Source organism: Poecile atricapillus, chromosome 20, assembly GCF_030490865.1.
Source record: "Poecile atricapillus isolate bPoeAtr1 chromosome 20, bPoeAtr1.hap1, whole genome shotgun sequence".
NCBI classification, from domain to species: domain Eukaryota; kingdom Metazoa; phylum Chordata; class Aves; order Passeriformes; family Paridae; genus Poecile; species Poecile atricapillus.
Window position 1 is genome coordinate 1614494 of NC_081268.1, and position 21087 is coordinate 1635580.

Here is a 21087-nt window from a genome sequence, read left to right on the forward strand (position 1 = left end):
TGGGGTCCCTGAAACACGATCTTTGCGACAGGAGCCAAAGCAGCCTCCACACACAGGGCCATGGCTGTAGGGAAACCTCTTCTTCCCTGGTCAGTCATTGGCCTGAGCACAGCACCCAGTGCTGAGAGCATGGAACAGTGAGCTTTAAATGGGATTTAAGGAACACAGCAGCCATGGCAGGAGGCACCGGTGCCCCACAGCTGCATCTCCTCCACAGGTACACAAGGGACTCCTCAGGAAGGGCCATGGGGATCCCACCAGTCAGCCCAGCAGGGTTAGCATAGATGGGGTCTGCATTTCCCCTCATGACACTCAGGTGCTTTTCTGGCTTTGAATCCCAAAGACTCATAAATTCCTTATTATTTCAAACCAAGCTTATGTAACACAATATGGTGAGAATTGCAGAATTACTCGGTATCGATCAGAGGAAGGCTGGGCTGTGGAGACAAGATCCATGTTGCTATGTGTGGCTTAGCAACATATAAATGTATTCAAAGAGAATAATGAAATTATCGTGGGGAAACAAAGCAGCCATCACTTGAGGAGATGGAGGATGTGGAGGCCTCTTGGAGCCCTTGTTTGCCAAGACAAGGAAGATGGGACTTATTGTTTGTGCAAAAATGTGAACGGCCCCAGCCATGCCCCGCTCACAAAAAATGTGTAATGAAGGCAGGCAGGGCTCTTTGCACAGTGCAGCTCCCTGCAGCTGGGCTGGGGCTCCTTAACTGCTCCATGGACTGAGCCCTTCTGGGGGGAGGCCTTGTCTGCCTCTTGCCACAGCCATGCAGCAAAACTCCCCATTTCTCTGGTTCTGGACTGGCATTCCCCTGGATTTTATCCGTCCTCATCCTCACCCTTCCCACCTCCCATGGACCCACTGTCTGTCTCTTGCACTTGGAGCCAGTTCAACACCCAGAGTTCTCACAGGAGCGTGGCTGAGGCCCTGCAGCAGAGAAGTGCTGGACCCCATCCCAGATCCAGCACAGCTTTCCTGGGAGAGACAGGTGGGCTCCCCCTGGTCTCTGCCACAGCTCCTGCTGGCAGCAGCACCACATTCATCAGCTGGCTGGCAGCTTTCAAATGAAGATATCTGGGGCTAAACATGTCTCTTTTCAATAAACTGTGTGGGAGACAACAAATAGAAGAGGAGACAGTGTCTGTGCTGGAATGATCTGTCCCCATTCTGGCACCCGAGAGCTCCGCAGTGCTTTGCTCTGCGAACAGAATGCGAAGACACACGCCTGCGTGAGGCTGAGCTGCCCTGGGGTCCCCCAGCACCCTGCAGCTGGGCATTGCAGCCTTTTATTATCTGGTTTAATGGCTGGAGGCACTTGTGGAGGCGCCCGGAGCAGCGGCGGGGCCGGCACCAGCGCTGCGCTGCTGCACGAACACAAGTGTGAGAGGAGAGCTCTTCTGGTTCAAGATCTTCTCGTTCACCCCAGGCTCAAGGATTGCCCAGCCACGAGGGCAGCCTGGGGGGCTCTCAGGGAGGGTGGCAGTGCACAGCACTCCTTCCACCCCTGGCCACTCCCATGGCACCGAGCCCAGCCTGGCATTCCATCACCCTCTGTGCAGACCTGGGCTTTTAAAAACACACTGAGGGCTCACCTGAGAAAATGAAACCAAACTAAATAACCCACTTCTTTGCACAGCTGGAGTTTAATAACACACGTGGGTTATCAGAGACGCAGAAGAAGGTGAGGGTGGGTGGACAGAGAACAAATGCCAGTGTTGGGTGCAGGTCTTGCTGCCTCTGAGACCCCACTCCTGCGCCCGAAATGCCACTGCTACTCCTGGATGCCACCGTTTCTGCCTTTCTCATGTGTCCAGTGTGGGGAGGAAAGCTGCACTGCTTCTGGGTGGCATCGTCTCGAAAATAGTCTGAGGATGCCCTGCTTAGACACTTCATGTGGAGCAAAATCAGAAACCTGCTAATGCACTGCTTGCCTTGAAAAAAGAAAATGTCACAATGCAGAAAAAATATGATCACTCCACCCCAGGCGTGTCCTCACTGCACTGAGGATGCCCATCCAGGAGCTGCACTGGGAGTACCCAGCAGTGGTTGTTAAAGAGAGTAAAGTGAAATTTTGTGTTCTGAGGAGCTGGGGACCTGCCCAAAGCCAGGCTGGGAAGCTGGGAAGCAGGGAGCTGCCATCCAGCAGAGGCCTGGGGCTTAGGAGGGATTTCTGGTTTTAATTCTACCCACCTCCATGGTGACATTGGCCTTTCTACAACCTGAAAAAGAAGCAGCTAAATGGCTGCTTTAAAGCTCATAAATCCAGGCCTGTGTGAACACCCCACCTTCCCCACCTTCTTTGGGATCACGGTGCTCCCAGCACCCACCAGGGCTTTCTGCCACAGCTGCTGGTTTAAAATAGCCTGGGGCAGAAAGAGCTGCTGCCCCCCTGGATCCCTGCCCAGCAGCAAGGGATGCCAGACCCTGCTGCACCCCTCAGTGGGCTGGGGGCAGGCAGAGAGATCAGCACCTGCAGGGCCCCTCTGCCACTGCCCACACCTGAGAGCCCCAGCTCTGCTGGCACAGCGGGGCTCCAGGAGCTGCAGCTGACAAGGACAGGCAGCAAGAGAGGTGCAGAGACATGGAGAGAAACCAGGCAGGTGCCCTGAGAGCTGCTGGGGTTCCAGAGCACCCACCTCTCCCTCATCTGTTTAGGGGGACATGGATTTCCCACAGCCTGGCCAGGACAGGACCCATCAGGGAAGTTTGGAAATCATACAATTCCTGAAGCCCCAGCAGAAAGCAGCTGCCCTCTGGGCAGCCATCCAACACACAGCCACAGGAACCAGCACCAACAGCAACAAAAACTACAGAACATGATGTAGGCAAATGTTACCTGAGCATTTGAAGGCTGTCAGCTCTATGGCCTGGAAGAGGGGAGAAGGTGTTAGCAGAGAGCATGGATCTGCTGGCTTTGCTGCTGGTCACCCCCAACACACTCCCTAGGGCCAGGCAGGGCTTCCCAGAGCCCAGGCACCCAGTGTCCCAGCACTGAGCTGCTGCACAGCCTGGGAACCGGAGCCTTCGTGCCAGCCCCGAGGGACAGGCACCTGCAGAGCGTCCCCCGACACAGCTGCAGCTCTCAGCAGAGGGGAGGGGACACCCTGCTCCAAACACCCACTCTGGGGACCCCTCCAGCCCCACGGTGACCCACCAGGCTGGATACCATGCTGGAGACCACAGGAAAATCACAGGAAAAGGATGAGAGCAGCCCTGTGCTGGGGTGGGAAGAGCCCACACAGTCTGCACTCTGTGCTTAAAGCATGGTTAATGCTCTGAGAGATGTGAAATTCCTACTCCCAGTCCAACAACAACAAAGATCACCAAACAGCATTTAAAAAAGCTGAAACACAAAGAACATCTTGTCTGTGTTTGTATCTTCATTCGCTCCGTGTTTTGTCATTTTAAGTGTTTATGCAGCAAAGATACAGCAAAGCCCTCAGTGACCCTCACACAGAGGGAAGCACTTTCTGTCTTTGCCTGCTCAGAAATGCCACGGCCTTGGCATTTAGGGGATCTGCTGCCTCCAAATGCCCCTACCTTGGGGAACTCAGGTCCTTGGGCTAATCTCTGTGGCCCACATCTCATATCTGGTGCCAGGAGCTTAGCCCTGACCCTGGTTCACACAGCCAGCACCTGGCTGGTTGAGAAAAGCATCACCTGTGAGTGAGTCCTGGTGCTGTTCAGCACAAGGGGCCTGGTGCTGCAGCATTAACCACAACATAAATCATGAGAGATGGAAATATGGATTTTACCAAGTGGCTTCAGAACCATATGCCAGCTATAGAAGTATTATCTATTGGATAAATAAGAGCTGTCTACATGACATAGGTTTTCAAAGGATAAATATTAGAGAGGGAAAGAGAGATCCTTCAGTGAGAGACTCATGAAAGTAGTGTTGGATTTTAATCTGAGGGAATTACAGCACTTGTATGTCAAGTGCACAAGGACTGATGATCATTTCAATAGCAGGAGATGGAAGTGGGAGCAGAGTAGTCAAATTTAAATTGTTCCTGCTTTAGGCTGTGCCTTGCTGAGCTCTCCATCCTGATGCAGGCAGCACAGCCCTCCTGGGAGAGATGAGACTTGCCCGTAGCACCTGCCCCACTGTCTGATTTAATTTGCTGTCCCTGGGGAAGTCTCCTGCTTGATCCACACCAACCTCAGCCTGGGGTTCTCTGGCTCAAATTCAGCGGCACCTCGTGCTCCTGTAGGGCCCTGCTCCAAGCACCCTCCTGGCATGGCAGCGGGGCTGGGTCCCCACGTGCTCAGGGTGAGCCTTTGCCTCAGAATTCAACTGGGACCAGCTCCTCTCCTGCCCTTGGAAAGGTGCCCTGCCCTGCTGCCCCCCTGCCCAGGCTCAGGTGGTGTCCCTACATAACTGCTGTGCTCTGTGTGGGGTGAAGGTGCAAGAAAAACAGAAGATGTTACATACCGGTCTCTCAGGTGACATAATTGATGAAATTCCTATGGGAATTCTGGCTCCAAAGTTTCCTAAAGGGTGAAGGAGCACGATGAGTTCTTATATTCATGCTTTCCTAAGAACTTGGTGCTTTGTGTCCCCCACTGAAGCAAAGGTACCAAATGGGTTTTCTGCATCACTTCAACCACAGGTTGGAGAATGCAAAACCTTTGTTTCTCCTAAGCTAAAATCCCTATTTTCTACTGTTACCTTTGCCTTTCCTCCAGAAAATTAATTGTAAGACACTAATATGGATTTTTTTCCTCAGGAGAATGCAATGCTGCTGTTGATGAGACCCCCCTGCCCAAACCCAGCCAGGCTGCAGCCATGGACCTGACCCCTCTGACAGCCACATGCACCAGACCCTGTGCTCACACAGCCAGCGTGCAAAGGAATTAATGGAGGCCCAGGTGCACTAAAACTCAAGTCTTGGGAATAACATTTTGCTGTGGTGTCACCACCCAGCCTGGGCTAGCAGCAGCAACAATCCTCTTACCTTTGTTGGTGATGTTCTTCACTGGAGGTTCCTTCTGCACAGGGCTTGGCAGGGCACTCTCAGCTGCAGGACTCAGCTTGCCTGTCTCCCAGGAGGTCGTGTTTCTCGGACTGGATAGGTAGTTGATGGGATGAGAGCAGTTCTGTAATGACAGGCAAGAGATACAGCACAGTGAAAATTATGAGTCTTTGCTACATCCAGATCCAACTTCAAAGACCAATTTCATTGGCACTGCTTTGGCTCCCTCCCCACCCTGGCAGAGCAGTCTGCTGCCTCATTAGGGCAGGCAATCTTTGGGTCTGTGTTGTCCAACAAGACTGCAGAGAAGGGAGACAAAAGGAAAAAATAAGATTTCTTTTCTTCATCATTCCTCAAAGCAGACCCACAGTAAAGCTGGGACCCTCCAGTGGTGGGTGGCTGATGGATGAAGGGGCAGCAGGAATTCCTTCCAACTTACTGTGAACGAGAGGGCTTTCTTCTTGTCCTTCATCCTCTGGATGGCATTCCTCACCTGAAGCAGAGCAAGGACATGAGAGAGGGCCACAGCAGCTCTAGCACAGCTGGAGATGCTTCAGCAAGTCATGGAGAAAAAGCAGCCATGGTTCCAGAAGCACAGGGGGACTGTTGAACCTGGCTGTTGCCAGAACCCAGCTCCCCCCAGATGCCAACACAGCTGCTGTGAGGAGTGACTGAATCCAGCCAGGGGCATCTCTTACCTCACTGTTATAGATGGCATACACCAGGAATATGTACAGGCCCTGAAGGGGAGAGAGCAGAGGATGGGTCAGAGACGTACGGCTGCTCTGTGCTCCTTTGCAGGGAGCAAATGGGCTTGAGGAGCACAGGAATGAGTGAGACTGGCACAGCTGATGGGCACAGCACAGCCAGGGACAGCCAGGCAGGAAGGACCTTCCACACTTGAGACCAGGCTGCTCAGAGTCTGCTGCTCTCACACACCCAGGAGCAGTGAGCAGTGGCAGCTCGGCGGGCACAGAGCTGGGGCACAGCTGTGTGAGGGATGTGCCCAGGGACAGTGCCCAGAGCGAGCATCGCCTGGGGGCCACAGCCCAGGGCTAATTACAGCTCCAAACCAACGATTTTGGCCTTAAAGCAGCCCTATCTGGCCCACCAGATTTATGTTATATCTGTGGGGTGTTTTGTTATCGCAGCTAGATAAATCAGCTGCAGCAAGAGATGCAATTCATCTTGTCTTCAACGAGCCTTGCTCTCATCTGCGAGCTCTTGGCAGGCGCAATGGTAGCAGCCCCCTGGCACCGTGCCGTGACCTGTCCTTCAGCCAGCAGTGCTGGTCACTCCCCCAGACCAGATTTCTGGCCAGGCTTCCAAGGCAGGTCTTCCTTGAAAGAATCATTCTGGATGAGCGTGGGGAGGAGAGAGCGGAGAGGTCGGCTGGGAGGAGGGCAAGGAAGGAGAGGAGGCCCAGCTGCAGCAGTGGGCGGGAGCGGAGATGCAGCTCTGGGGGAGCCCCCCTGACTGTGCTCCCACCCCTGCTCCCACCTCTGCTCCTGCCCCACAGCACCACAGGATCCCCCTCACTGTTCTGTCACTGTCTGGGCTCCTGCTCTGCCTGGCTGGAGAGGGAGGTGTCGTGTTTGGTACCAACACACAGAGCAGCCTTGAAGACAGGCTTGGGCTTCTGCAGGCAAACAGAAAGCAGCCAAATCAAAAACAACCCCAGCAACAGAACAACTGCACAGGACCCACACAGGAAGAAATATTCTGGCCTCAAAGGAAATTCCAAGTGATCCATAGGACAGTCAGCAAAGGGGCTGAAACAGAATGGTTTTCTCTCAACCCTGCAGCTTCTCACCAGCATTTATTTCTCCTCTGGGGCAATCAGCAGACTGTCCTGAACTTGGTAATGAAGGGACAGAGGCAAACGAGTACAACACAGTCATGTCTGTCCACACAGCTCTGTGCCTGAGCACAACCTGAGTGTGACATGAGGAGACGTGGAGAACTGGTGCTGCTTAATTCTCATTAAGACAGGACTCCTGCCATGCTCCTGGTATCCTTAAGAGTGGAGATGTGGAGAGGCAGCCCTTGTGTGGCCTTGGAACCTCCCCTCAGAGCGCCGGCGGATGTGCGTGTGCAGCACCCGGCTGCTGGAGCAGCGCCAGCCACAGACCATCCCAGAGCAGCCACCCATCTTGTGCACGTGGTGATAACGCCTGGATTCACCCTTGGAGAGCTGCAAACAGCCAAGTGTGCCAGAGGGAAGCACCACAAACCCAACTGCTCCGTAAGCACGAGCTACAGCAGGAGCCAACTTCTACCGAAACGAAAGAAAATGGGAGATGGGGGTGGAAAACTCCCTAACCCCGGTGGTTTGGAGGGCAGTGCCCAATTGCTGCCTTGATCCAATTGGATCCCCTGGAGTAGGATTTGTCCTCAAGCACTGGGCAAGGGACCCTGAATAGGCAGTGCCAAGAGCTGGGACTGTCCAGGGAGTCCCCTTGGGCACCTGTGGGCAGGCACAGCCTCAGCCCCAGGGCTGGTGTGACCCACGCCGTGTCCCTCAGCCAGCTCCCACCTGCCTGCTGACAACTCCACGCTCCCCCTGGGGCCGTGCTGGGAGCCCTGGTGCTCAGGGGTGTTCAGAGGTGTTCAGTGCTTCTCTAGCTCCATCTACAGCTGCCTTCTCTCAAGGTTTGCAAGGCCTTTGTTGATGCTTTGAATCGCAGGTGGCAAGCACATGTTCCAGGAGTTTCTGTCACCATGTGTCCCTGAGTTCCAGATATCCCGAGGTCCTGGGAACAGTCCCAGCTTGGTGCAGAACTGAGCACTCCTGGCTGCTGGGACTTACACAATTTGCTTTGCTTTCTTGACCACATACAGGCTGGTTAAAGCTTCAAAGTCTTTTGATGAAAACAGTAAGCTCAGAAGCAAACATTAGGTGTTGCTTTATGCACCAGGTACTGATGTTACTTTCTGCCCTCCAGAATTCCCTGTTAACTCTAACTTATTGACAACAGGACTGCAATAACTGCAGTCACAGCCATGGCCCTGGAAGACACCAAGACAAGCAAAAAGCCTTAAAAATGTAGCCAGGCAATGAAGAGGAATGAAGAGGCTGAAGGAGATTATATGATCCACACAAGGTCTTGCGAGTCAGAGCTAGAAACAGCCCCCAAACTTCCAGTTGTCCCAAGCAAGGCTCTGATCACCAGCCCAACAAAGCTGGCACACCAAACACTCCTGCATCTCACCAGATCCCAGTACAGCTGGTACTGGGCACTGGGAGCATCCCTGGGGAGCAGCTGCACGGCTGCAGACAACACGGATTTCAGAGGTAAAGGTTTTCAGTTCATGATTCTTAGTTCTTCCCCAGCCTCCCCCAGTAAAGCTGAACTCCAGACAAGGGGAAGGTGGCTCTGCCTGTACTGATCACAGAGATTCTGAGAGGTCACAGCCTCTCAGAATGGCTGAACAGGAGCCAGATGGAAAACACCCATCCTGGAACACACCATCCAAGCAGCAGTCAAGCATGCTGTGGCTGGATGTGACCTTTGACACGCTCTCCACCAGCAGCCCTGCTCTAACAGGGACAGTGGCACCCTGGGCCAGCCCTGTCCTGCAGTAAAGAGGCTCATTTCCCAGATGCAAACAGCAGGAGGGATGTCTGCCCCATTTAAATGCACAGGTACCATCTTAATTACCCGTTATATGAGCAAATAAAAACTCTAATGAGTTTGTAACTGCCATGTTGAAACCACACTGATGTGAGAAAAACTAGCACAAGAAACAAGATTTGAACTGGAAACCTGTAGCACCACTAGGACACTGCCAGAGACTGGTGCTCTGCTGCCAGAGACTGAGGGCCATTAGATCTACAAGGTCCCCGGAGCCATATTTTGTATCTTGTAAGGATGAAATGAGTTTCCTTAGACAAAACAGCCCAGTGGCTTGGGAAAGCTGGGCTGGCTTCAGAGCTGAAGTGTCCCTGGCTACATGGGCAGGCAGAGTGCATTGAAGCAGTGCAGGTGCCTGCCTGGCTGTGACCTGGGGCCCTCGTGGTGCAGGACTCACCTGAAGGGAGTTCAGCACAGTGAAGACATAGGCCCAAACGATGCCGAGGTGGACGAGGACCCCGCAGACCCAGGTGAGCCCCAGCACGGGCAGCAGCACCAGGACGGGTTTGGCCGTGGCCCTGGCGGGAGGAAGAGCTCAGGGTTACCCAGGCACATTTCAGAGATGAAACATTACCAATGCAGTAGCTGTGGAACAAATTCCTCTGCAAACAAAATAAGTTAGGACAGGAAAAACCAAATATTTCACCTCCCAGACCCCAGTGTGCCAGCCCTGCTCTTCATTTATCATCGCAAGTTAGCAAGAAGGGAGCTCTTTGACGTCATCAGCCAAGAGAAAACAGCTATTTTCCCCCCAATTTCTGCTACAAGGAGGGTTTCTCTATTTGTTTTATTTGCACATGGATGTCACCCTGCCCTCCAGCAATGCCCTATCTTTGTGCTTCTGTAAATTTGGGAAAATTTATTTATGCTACAGGGGAACAATGCGTGTCTAGCAGGGGTATCCGGCGCCAGCTAACAACAATAAAAATTCACAGAGCATGATAAAGTAATGACTCAGGCAGCAGTTTTTTAGAGGTCTCTCAGTATTGACTGATTAGAGAAGTCCCCACTGCCTCTTTCCCTGTGTGTGTAGCCCCTACCAGCCTTACTTTCAACCCACCAAGTACCAAGCCTGGATTTCTGCAGGCACTGCCAAGGGTCTCCTGTCCCAAAGGGATGAGATTTAGGACTGTGAGTGCAGATGGAGACCAGCACTGGTTCCCTAAGATGAAGGTGCTGGCTGGGCTTCTCAGCTGGGACTAGAAACTGTCTTTGGGTGAGACATGATTACCCTGGGGGAGAGAATCCTTCCTGCCCCTTCTGCTCTGACTCTCACCGTTCACTGTCTTTCACTTGGCCAAGCTTCTCTGGTCAACCTGTGCCAGTGCCTCACCAGCTCCACTGGGAAGGATTTCTTCCACATACCTAACACTATCTCAAATATTTCAGAGCCAGAGCAGTCACAGCTGGGAGAGCCAGGCCCTCTCCTGCTCACCAGATCTGTGCTCCAATCTGGTTCTCCAGGCTGCTGTTGGGTGTCAGCATCTTCGATCTCCTGCGAGCACTGGCCACAGTCACCATCACCACCCGGAGCAGCACGAACGTGTTCACCTGCCAGGGCAGAGCTCTTGGACTCAGTGACATTCTGGAGCCTCAGCTCCTGTGGGTGAGACTTTTCTGCTGGAAACTAGTGTCAGAAATATCACCAGCAAGAAAGCAATGAAATCAAAAGACTCCACAGAGCTATCTACACATGTAGGAAACCTAGGAAACTTCTCCCAAAACTTCTCCTACAGAACATCTTCCCTGTTAAAGGTCTATTCTGGACCCCAAAAAAATTGGACCTTTTTCTGCTGCTGTGTTGTGTATAATGATATTTCGAGGATGTAGACGTTCCTGTATTAACATCAGACCTTTAGCTAAGGCAATGTCACACACCACATTCCTAACTGAACAGCCAACCAAGAACTGGCCAGCAAAATTTTCTTAAAGCACTTTTTCCTATCAAAAAGCTTTTTTGATTAAAGAGATTTATTTGTGTCATAGAAGTCTATATAAAGTAAAACAACATTTTCCTATAAAAGCAGCAGGCACAATGAGCTGCACCCCTGACTCAGCATTGCTTTTCTAGGACCAGACCCAATGGACTCCCACCTTCCCAGCGGGGTTTGGCACTTACAGCCAGGATGAAGAGCACAGGCCCCACGAAGGCCCAGATGACGTTGGTCTGCACGTTCAGCCAGCAATGGTTGGCTGCCACATACTTGTTAAAGGAAGTTGCAAGGGTCACCCCCACAATAAGGACTGGAAGCCCTGCAGAAAAACCCACAGGTTCAACCCCAGGAAAAGAAGAGATGGCACTGTGTACCAGACAATTGCTTCAAAACCCCCCAGACCAGACAGACTTCAGCTTGAGCCTCCAAAACCCCACGAGCAACATCAATTCTCTGCAGCTGAAATCTGTCCTGGCTCAACACAGCCAGATTTACAAGCTGTCAGCATCTTTCTCTGAGGTATAAAGCATTCCAAGTCCTGAGTCCTGACCAAAGCAATTTATTCCTCAGATTGCTTTTTTAACAAAATGGACAATCAAAGACATAAACCAATCCAAAGTACTTGAAGTGGTTGCTCAGTGTCCAGCTAGGTGTGTGCTCTTTGAGCAGCATATCCTTAAAGAGGCTCCTCTCTGACACAAAACTCACCTTATTCAAATAAATCCATGTCCCTAAAGGGCTCCCTCAGAATAAGAGGTGCTTAGTGAGGAACATATTTATTTATATTTAATTACTATCAGACAATAGTGATGCTCTCCAAGAACAAGAACTTACCGTAATTCTCCTCCTCCACTTTTTTTTACTGAACTCCTGGATTTAGAAATATAACAGAAATGCTGCTTAACTTATACTCTAAGACTAACAATTTGACAAATAATTCAAGAGACCTCTGCAGGGCACTGGCACCCAGTTCTCATATTAAATTAAGTCAAACAATTGTGCATCTCTCCTATTAAAACTTTCAGTAGAAAAGAAAAATACTGTTTTCCTGAGGACTCAAGGCAGAGGAGCATGCAGGTACCCCAGCCTGTCACGTAGTAGAACTTCATTCTTCTGTCTTCGCTCATGTTGACCGCTACCACTTTGCTCCAGAGGAGAAGCCCCTCTACCAGCATCCATGAGAAGGCTGCCATGAAGAAGAGATGCAGGCAGGCAGTGACCATGAAACACAGCACCTGGAGAAGACAGAAACCACAACTGCACAATGTATGCATGTGCATCTCCAAACAGAGAGACGATTCTAGCCTAGATGCCAGTTACGGGTAATTAATAAAAAGGTTTACACTCCTGTTGCTCTGGCAGTGACGCTGGAGCCTGGTCACATGGGCTGAATGGGACATTCCTGGTGAGCTCACCTGGTTGGTCTTGGCCAACTCACTGAACATGAGCAGAGCTTCTCCTGCAGCCAGGGCAAAGATCAGGTTCTTGTGCACAGTTGTTCTTTCACTCTTGGGGACTCTGGGGAGGGAGAGAGGGAGCCCTGAGCTGCAGACAGACAAAAGGGTGCTTGGCAAAAGAGTCCTCCTTGTCCTCTCAGGCTGTGCAGGCCTGCCTGGGCAACTTGTGGTCTCTCTGCCATTCACTGCAGAGAGTCTAAGGGGCAGAGGACAGCCCTGCTGTGCAAGCACTTGGTGCTGGGGACACTCTTGGATGCAGCTGCTCAGCCCCTGACCACGGTCCCAGGGAGCAGGCAGTGAGGGGGAGGTGGAGGGAGCCGCTGCCATGCTCACAAGGCAGATCTCTGTGCTTGCCAAATGACACAGAAGGGTTGGCAATCAAAGAAGTAGTCCTTGCTCCATTTATTTTATAAAAATTAATTCTAGAAGAGCAGCTTTTATAGTAAACATCGTTAGCAATTGATAAAAATCTTGCCACAGACACCCAGGTGTGTGCACAGATCAGTGAGCATCTCCACAGAAACAAGCAGGGCTGAGCCCCTCTCCAGCCAACAACAGCCACTCCCCTCTGCCACAACTACAGGGCAGCTCCCACCTCTCCCCACACACCTGCATCACCCCACGCTGACAATGGACACTTTGAGAAAGGCTCTGAAGAAAAATATCAAGTAGAAAATACAGAGGAGGCTATGAGTGTCCAGGCTTTTCTTACCGAACTACCAAGAACAAGATGAAGGTGACTATCAAGGCACAGAAAGAAATTCCACATCCAATAAAAGTCAAAGTCTGCAGTGTGAGCTCCTCCTTGGTGGTCCTCTGCTCCAGACATGAAACAACAGAAGACACAAACCCCTCATGAATTAACTGCACCAGCTGGCAGTCCCCCAGAGCAGCTGAGACAGGCTCCTCACCTACCTCCATCTCATACACCTGCAGCAGGACAGCAAAATTTGTGGTGTGGTTGCAAAAACAGGCAGTGGAGTCTGGGAGAGACATCACCACAGAGCAGCCAGCTGTGGACCACATCCCACCAGCATCTGGGCTAACATGCAGCAAAAACAGAAAAAACACACAGAAATTACCTTTCACTTCCACAAAAAGCCAGGGCATGATGGGAATTTCATTCTCCCAGAAAGAGCGGAGTTTGAAGGAGGAAGATGAGGATATCAGAAACAGGTCTTCACATGGGCTTCCCTTTGGTTTGCCCTTTGTCTCAGCAGCTTTGCCTCATCCAGCAGGCATGCAATGGAAATAGATCTGGTGTCAATGTGTGCATTAAAGAGTGGAGTTCAGCCATCACAGCTTAAAACAGAACCCAGTTATTGCAGGGCTCTGGGAAGAGCTCCCTGTACATCCCCTTCACTGAGAGCAGCCCTGGGCTGGCTGTGTCTGATTCTGTCCACCAGCTCAGCCTGCCACAAACCCAGCACGATGCCACTGGGCTCTGGGTCCTCGGGACAAGCCTGTCTCAGCCATCCAGCAGTGCTCCCATCTGAATTCCCTGGGCAGGGACCATGGCTGCAGCTCTGCCCCCACTGCCCCTGAGCCTCCCCAGTACCACAGGAAGGTCAGGATCAGAGCAGGGCTGCTGGGACCCTTTGGACAACAACCAGCTGTTTCCAAAATCACGCCCTTCCCATCTTTCCCAACCTGATCCATGCCTGCTACAAGTCTGGGACACTAAGGAGGTTTTGTTTCATTTGAATGACTTAATTACCAATCCATAATATATCACAGCCTCAGTGTTCTCACCACAGTGACATTCAGCAAAAACATCTCCCAGTGCCAGGCAGGATTTATGAGGCTGGGGGTCCTGCATGTCTTTGGGGCATGTATCTTGGACTAACTCTGTCACAGGCAACAATCATAATTAACTAGGGCTCTCCATTTGATTTGTATATACCTCATTAAAGGTCACTTGCTTGTGAGTGACTTCTCCAAAGGAAAATCTTTCCAGGAAAGCACTCTGCTCCAGGAGACAGGGGATGTCAGCATGCAAAGGAGGCAAAAAATTCCAGATCTCTACTCTTACCATTAAATTTATATTGAGATGTTTGGTTTTCCAGTGGAAATAAAAAGCTCATAAATCTGGGGACCCAAACTGAAACAAGGCACCTGAGGCTGAAGTTCCAGAAGGCACAGATGGGCCCCACCAGAGTATTGGGCAGGTCCTGGAGGCAGAGAGGGGAGAGAAGAGGTCACACAGGCACGCACATGCTGGACACGGGAGGCGCAGGTCGCTCGGCTGTACCGGGGCCTGTCAGCACAGGACAAACACCTCCCCAGGGTCACAGGAGCCAAGGCAGGAGCCCTGGGCAGGGGACAGCCCTCATCCCAAAGCTCTGGGGTGCTGAGCTGTGGCTGTGCCAGCCGGGCCGGGCAGTGTGGTGCAGCTGGCAGGAGGTGGCTGGGGACACAGCCCCTCTGCAGGGTACCTGGGCGCGGTGCTGCAGGCGGTACCGCACGGACGCGCTGATCTCCTGGTAGTCGCTGAGCAGAGTGGATGAGATCACAGCTGTGCCCACTGTGGTGCTCAGGTACCTGCCAGGGAAAGGACGCTGCTCACAGGCGCAGGAAGCACAGGACATGCTCAGAAAACGGGATCTCCGGGTGCAGGGACAGCCGGAGAGATCCGGGTGGCTGCTGAAGCTGCAGCAAAGGCCTGGGCACGGGGCAGAACGGACCTCGGGACACCTGACAAACCCTCACCGCTGCCCCGTCACTGGGGCCGGGCACTGGAGCATCCCAAGGGCTCCAGATGCGCAGCCCAAGGCGGGCGCAGCGTGTGCGGGATGTGCGGGCGGCCATCCCCACCTAGTGTTCGGAGCCACCGTCTCCAGAGACACCTTCTGCCCAGCCACAGGGGAGCCTGCAGCAGCCCCTGCGGCTCTGTTCTGGCACCGCAGCCGAGCTGGTAACCCCCGGGAAGCAGAGGCACGCAGGACACCCCACGAGGCACAGGCAGCCCCAGTGCCAGGGCTGGGATGGATCGGGATGAAGGTGACCCCAAAATCGAGGCACCAGCTCAATGCGGGTTTGAAAGCGAGCTCCTCTGTGGCGCTGAGGGCAGCCCTGGGGTGCGGGAGACTCTGTTTCACTCACTTCTGTCCCCGATCAGAGGCAGCCGTGTCCTGGGACACAGCACCGGTGCTGCTGCTGGACAGGCAGCGCTGCAGGGAGCCGTAGCCAAACCACATGTTCTTCACTGTGACTCTGTGGAGACCTGGAGGGATGGGTACAGAACACAGGGCAGCGCTGGACACCTCTATCCTCATCTGGAGGGTGATACTGGGGGTCCAGAACACCCTCAGCTCCACGCTGTGTCTCCAGAGGGGCTGTACAGAATCTGTCCCCCACGGCCCATCTCCCTTTCGGCAAGGCCATCCCCTCCCCTCACTTCTCCGGACCTCACATGGGCAAGGCAAACAGTTTGTGCCACTAAGGAAGGTGATGCAGAAGCACCAGGTGAAGCTCAGGTGTCATAACAAACCTCTGGATTTCAGCCTTTGCATTTCTTCCACGGGAACTTCGATGAAGTCGTGCCTGTCTTTCTCAGGGCTCTGGACCACGTATGCCTCACCACTCAGCTCCTGTTCACTCAGCTCCAGCTCCCTCACCTCCACCCCTGTGCACAGGTAAAATCAGATGCTGAACCAGGGTTCAGCCTTCCTCCAGAGCTACTGCTACAGCTAAGTACCACAAGGACACTATAATCCCAGCCAAGACCAGCCAAGACCCACAGCAGCAGCAGACAGGTCCCTTTCTGTGCACACCGTGGGCCTCTGGGCTCAGTTTCTCCCATGCCCAAAGGTTTCTTACAATCCTCTTGCAATCCACGGCGTGAGAGGTGCCCTCACACTGTGACACTGTGCACAGAGCAAATGGAGAGCAGGCTGCAGGGCTGGCAAGAGGTGAGCCAGAGAAGGAGAAGAGCCAGGAGTGGATTTGGACTGGGAACCAGACAGGGTGACTGATCTGGGTCTTGGTGAGATACCCTCCAGTGCTACTCACCAACATTCCCATGCTGGATCGTGATCTTTGTCCTCTCTGGGGTCAGCAGTGGGACCAAGAGTGACAGCATTCTGTCACAGAGCTCAACGACAGCCATGGGCCCCCTGATAACCTGCAAACACAGAGAGAGCGAAGGAAATCAGCACCTGCACCATCAGCCCTCCCTCCCCACAGCTCACAAGAGTTTTCTTAAACGTTTGGTCCTTGGCAGGAAAAAAAAGAGAAGTTAGTGATTCAGCAATTTCTTTACTGAGGGATGTTCCCAGTTCCTTCAGCAAGGAGACAAGTCTGGCAGTGAGGGAAACTTGCTGTTCTGCATAAAAAGCCATTAAAACAGCATGGAAATGAATAACTAAATGAGCTTCTGGAAAGAAAGACCTTTAGACTTGACTCCTGATTTTTGCAAAGCTGTAGAACAACCATCTGCTCTTCCTGGAAAAGGTTTCACCCAGAAATAGACTCTGCAGCAGAAGAGTGGCCCCATTGCTCTAGGTCCTGCTGTGCTGGATGCACAAGTGCCACCCCTGTAGAGCACAGCTCCCACCCTTCTCCCTCAGAAGATTATCAGCTGCACCAGTTTCACTGGGCCAGCGCTGGGTTTGTGCCACTGTTGAGAAGCTGCGAGTGACTGTGGCCACGGAGACCTGAGCAACTGGGAACAATGAGGCAAACTCTGAACTGTTCATCATCTTTTAATCTCTGGATATCCCTGGCTTGGTTCCTGGGGCACCAGTCAGGCCAGACACTGTTACATATTTTCCAGAGACAGGTGGAGAGTGCAGACCTTGCAGCAGGCACAAAGAAGGAAGCATGGAGAAAACCTCACAGGGTGGGATGATGGAAATCCCTTATGCAAAGCCTGACTGGCATTTTGAGTAGTGAGGGGGCTGATGACAAACAGCTCCTTGGCAGCCCATCCACAGAAAGCACAACACACTATAAAGGGAAGGGCATTGCCCTGCCAGACAGCAGGATGTGGGAGCAAGGAAACTGCACAGCACCAGGAATCTGCAAACTGTCGATCCAGACTGACAACGTCGGGAATTTGAAGAGAGCCGAGTCAGCCACCGGAGGGGGTTGCAAGGGAGGCACCGCTAGCACTGCACTTGTTTGCACAAGAACCTGGTTGCACATCCAACAAATGAGGCACCAGGAAAGCTTTGAGCCCTGCTTTGAGCTGGTGAGAGGCTCCATGCCTGTGATTGCAGCATTTTCACATGCTCGAGTATGTCCACAAAGGCTACAGGTGACCATGCAAGGACAGCATGACCAGCTGTGGTCGTACAGCAGCCAAGGATGAACAGATGAGGCACACACTCGTCAGACTGGTGACACCATTACCTGGCTGACTGATGACCATGTCCCAGTATTCTGCTCTTCCAGAATTAACTCAGTTACTTCCATGTAATACTGGCCCAACTGCTCCAACATCTCCAGCTCATCTCCCTCCTGGATTTCCACATGTGAAACTTGCTTTAGTAATTGAAGCACTGCAAGGAGGTCAGACGGGTCAAGAACAGGCACTTCTCCTTCTCTCAGAACAGTTGCCAAGATATCAAGAGCATCAAGAGCCACAGAGAGGTTCATGTCTTGCACATCACTCGTGAAGACACTGTCAGGAATCTGTCATGGAAAAGATGGTTTAATTCAGTGCAGAGCCCTGACTCTCCCTGATCATCAGCTGTGCCTTGGCAATGCCCTGCATGCCCTTGCTGGCATCAGGACACCTGTCTGGCCAACCAGGAATATCCTGGGGGAAGGGATCTCTTGTCCAGACTCCCATCCTCAGTGACATGGGTCAGTTTGAAGCAACACTGCTGTTTGATCAAACACTGCTGTTTGATCAAACACTGAAGTTACAGCTGTGTTGGTCACAATCTCCAAGAGCAGTTCAGGAAAGGTCCCAGGCACAACTGTTGGCAAAGTGACTTCAAACAGCACTAGGTGCCAGCACATCCACCCAGCAGCTCCTGCCTGCTGCAGGTGCCAGTTGCCAGGGCTGCAGGACTCACCACAGTCCTCACTGCAAGCGTGTTCACGCAGCTGGCGAGCGAGTGACTGGACTCCAGCTGAGCTCTTTTCAGTTGCCAGTATGCATCTGGGGACAAACCAGAACCAGAACCACTGCTGTGGTGTCCAACAGCATGGTTAACACATGCCATGTTCAAAGCCTGGGCAACGGTCCTTGGAAGGTGGCTAAGTCTGCAGGACAGGCAGAACAAGGAGACCTCACAGCTGTATTTTATTTTTAGCACAAGATCCCATCTGGAGAGACAGTTTCACACTCCTTTTCTGCCTCTCCCCATGCTCCCCTGGCCAAAAAATGCCTGGAGTGGGAGGCACTCGCAGCACTGCACCCAGAAGCCATGGAAGGTGTTACCACCACTGCCCAGCTGGGTGCAGGCAGAGTGCAGGCAGCTGGAGCAAAGTGCCAGCCCTGCTGGGTTTTGCATACAACCCCTTCAGAGCAGGGGCCTCCCAAACCCTGGCCACCACCCCAGCCGGGACCTGCAGGAGTGCGTGTGGTGGAAGCAACGCATAAATAACTAACAGATGCTGTACCCTTGCTGTAGAGACAGATGAAAGGCAAAGTCTGCAAACAAGATGCATAACTGAATCCACTGCTGCCAACTTCCAAAACTCTGCATTCCTCAACAGGCCCTGTGGAAACACACACAGACAGAAGGGTCTCCCAGGGACACGCCATCCCCAGCAGGAATCACCTTTCCTGCAGCAATCCACAAGCCCTGGTACAACAAACGCTGTGGGCTGTGTCTTCAGAGCCAGGATGGCAGGAATGAGGACACTGAGACTTACCTGGGCAAAGAAGCTGTGTGGTCACAGCCTGAATGGTGCTCTCCACTTCCAGGGCATTTGAGCTCCACCCAAAAACAAGGTCTTGCTCAATCACCCAGCATGAGCGAACTTTCTCAATCTGCTCGGTGCTGAGGACTCTCTGCCAGATGTGCAAGTCGGTGATGTTCCCACTGAAGGACTCCTTCGCCCTGAAGGTGCCCCCCAGGGAATCTTGATCCTGCCCAATTATGAAGGTCCCCTGGCCAAAGATGGCCTGGGGGGCAGATGGCCCCGCAGAACACAAACCACTGGCAGACGCCCTCCTTTTCCCATCGGCATAGATGGCCCAGGTCCCATTTTCCTGCTGCCAGGTGATGCAGAAGTGATGCCACTGTCCATCAGCACGGAACACAGGCAGGTAAGGGGAATGGTGCCCATGGACTATGAGAGCAAACCGAACAAAGCCTTCCTCATCCACAAAGCCACGGAGCTGGAACTCGTTAATGAAAGCAGGCACGGCATAGGAGAAGATGGTAGCGATTTCCTGGGTCCTGGTGTCCCACTGGAGGTGGGCACAGGCCGTGACAGCAGGCAGTGCCGGGAAATCAGAGAGCACCTTCACATATTTTGTGTCTGTTTTGTCTCTGAATACCAGGACTGGTACAGTGTGGCCACCTAGAAAGAGAAATTTCAGTCAGCAGAAAGGAAGAAGCATAGGCAATAATAAAGTGACAATAAAAAAAACAAGGGACAACTTCTCCAGTCATATTTTTCAGAATTAAAACATTTCTAAATAGCCCATAAGAGATTTATACTCACGTCTCCTCTTTGTTTTGTGCAGGACAGTGTCCTTTTCCTTCAGCCAGACAGAACCTGTGATGTGGTGGGACTGCAGCAGTTTGCTGAAGGAGCCTTGCTCAGTGTCCTGGGGTTCAAAGAGCAGCTGAGCAAAGCGCTGCTCACAGTACCTGTCAGCTTGCCACCAGTCCAAAGCAGTGGCCACATATTCATACGTGTGTCTTGGGGTCTCAATTATGACAGGAGCAAAACCTGGAGAAAGACACACATTGCAATGGGGAAACAGAAAGCTTCTCCAGCCCCCTGTTAAAAACACTGCCTTGTGCATCTTGGAGGAGCTGCTGGCAGGAGCTCATCTCCCCATGGAGCCCTTGGGCTGCTCAGTGGGCACAGTGACAGACAAGCTCGGACTACATTGGACCTGAGCTGAAGGATGCCTGTGACTCTGTCCCTGGCCCAGGGCTGGAGCTGGGACACTCCTGTGGGACACATAAACCATGCTAAGCTCAGCACAAAGGAAAAGCTCACTCTGCTATGCCTAGGGAAGGCCCTCAGAAAATCTTGTTCAAAGCAGTTTGCAAAAACAACTTTTCTTGCTTTATCCCCACTTCCCAGCTCCTCCCATCTTCTGGTTGCAGATGTAATTTGCAGGCACAAAATAATTTGTTTGGTTTGCAGTTGCAGTGGGGCACAAAGCAGCAGCTGAGCAAACAGCCTGGCAAATACCAGCTCTGCAAACAGCATTTTAGGCACAAAACAGGATAACAGAAAAAGTTTCTTTACCTTTGTTTGCACCACCAGACACCCTTTGTTTCTCTGTGCTGGATATTGCTTGTAAAACACAGAGAATAATGATAAAAACACTAACCTTTAGAAGTCTGGTTCTTGGCAAGGACTGCAAAGGCAAGGAGACTCCTGGACAGACCAACCTGGTGGAGAGGATGTGTTGTAACATTCAGAGAAATATTAATATTATCTCAAATACCCAGAATAAAAAAAAAACCCAGTAATACTCACCAGAAAGCTGAAGAACCAAGAATCAGGTCTCAAGTCTCTCCTAAACATGCTGACCACCCAGGAGGTTTTCACCCTTTGCTAGAATAAATAAAATATTACTGGAGATGCATCACGGAGACAAAGCATTCTGCAGAAAGCCAGTTCCCTGACAATGCTGCTTTCCTCAGAAAGTCTCGAAACAAAAAGGAGAAAATTACTCCCTCTGAAATACCTGTCCTGGATAGTATCTTATCCAAAGAATTCCCAGATCTTCTTGAAGAACTTAAGGTCTCAGTTTAACATTTGTTTGCAGGATACAAAATAATTAAGCATAAAACATAGAGATGTGCAATATTAACGAACGGGCAAGGTCGCAGAGCCTCCTCATCTGCACTAACTAAATAAAAAAGCCACCATAAATGGCATCATTAAACAGTATTGCATCACTGGCAGCTTTTCTCCTTGCCT

The 21087-nt window shown here is 52.0% G+C and overlaps 1 protein-coding gene across 1 annotated transcript; it reads right to left on the minus strand.

Moving 5' to 3' along the window:
* Positions 1 to 1787: 1787 nt before the first annotated feature.
* ADGRD2 (adhesion G protein-coupled receptor D2) lies at positions 1788 to 20688 on the minus strand. Its single transcript, XM_058853989.1, has 25 exons — positions 20641 to 20688; positions 20492 to 20552; positions 19645 to 19875; positions 18847 to 19500; positions 18592 to 18690; positions 18042 to 18127; positions 17371 to 17652; positions 16030 to 16141; positions 15509 to 15643; positions 15121 to 15241; positions 14454 to 14559; positions 14134 to 14189; positions 12934 to 13060; positions 12731 to 12834; positions 11977 to 12079; positions 11643 to 11796; positions 10747 to 10880; positions 10063 to 10178; positions 9025 to 9145; positions 5691 to 5732; positions 5432 to 5485; positions 4975 to 5116; positions 4452 to 4510; positions 2853 to 2883; positions 1788 to 1903 (listed from the first exon to the last, which is right to left on the minus strand). Exons 1-25 carry the CDS (start codon positions 20686 to 20688, stop codon positions 1788 to 1790), a joined length of 3294 nt encoding a protein of 1097 aa, XP_058709972.1.
* Between the last annotated feature and the right edge of the window lie 399 nt (positions 20689 to 21087).

Bases quoted from the DNA above. Each gene is read 5' to 3' on its own strand.
- ADGRD2 (XM_058853989.1), bottom strand. From the start codon at position 20,688: ATGTTTAGGAGAGACTTGAGACCTGATTCTTGGTTCTTCAGCTTTCTG. The intron at 20,553-20,640 runs GTGAGTATTACT...CCTCTCCACCAG, and splicing joins CTTGGTTCTTCAGCTTTCTG to GTTGGTCTGTCCAGGAGTCT. The intron at 16,142-17,370 runs GTAATGGTGTCA...CTGTGTTTGCAG, and splicing joins CATGGTCATCAGTCAGCCAG to GTTATCAGGGGGCCCATGGC.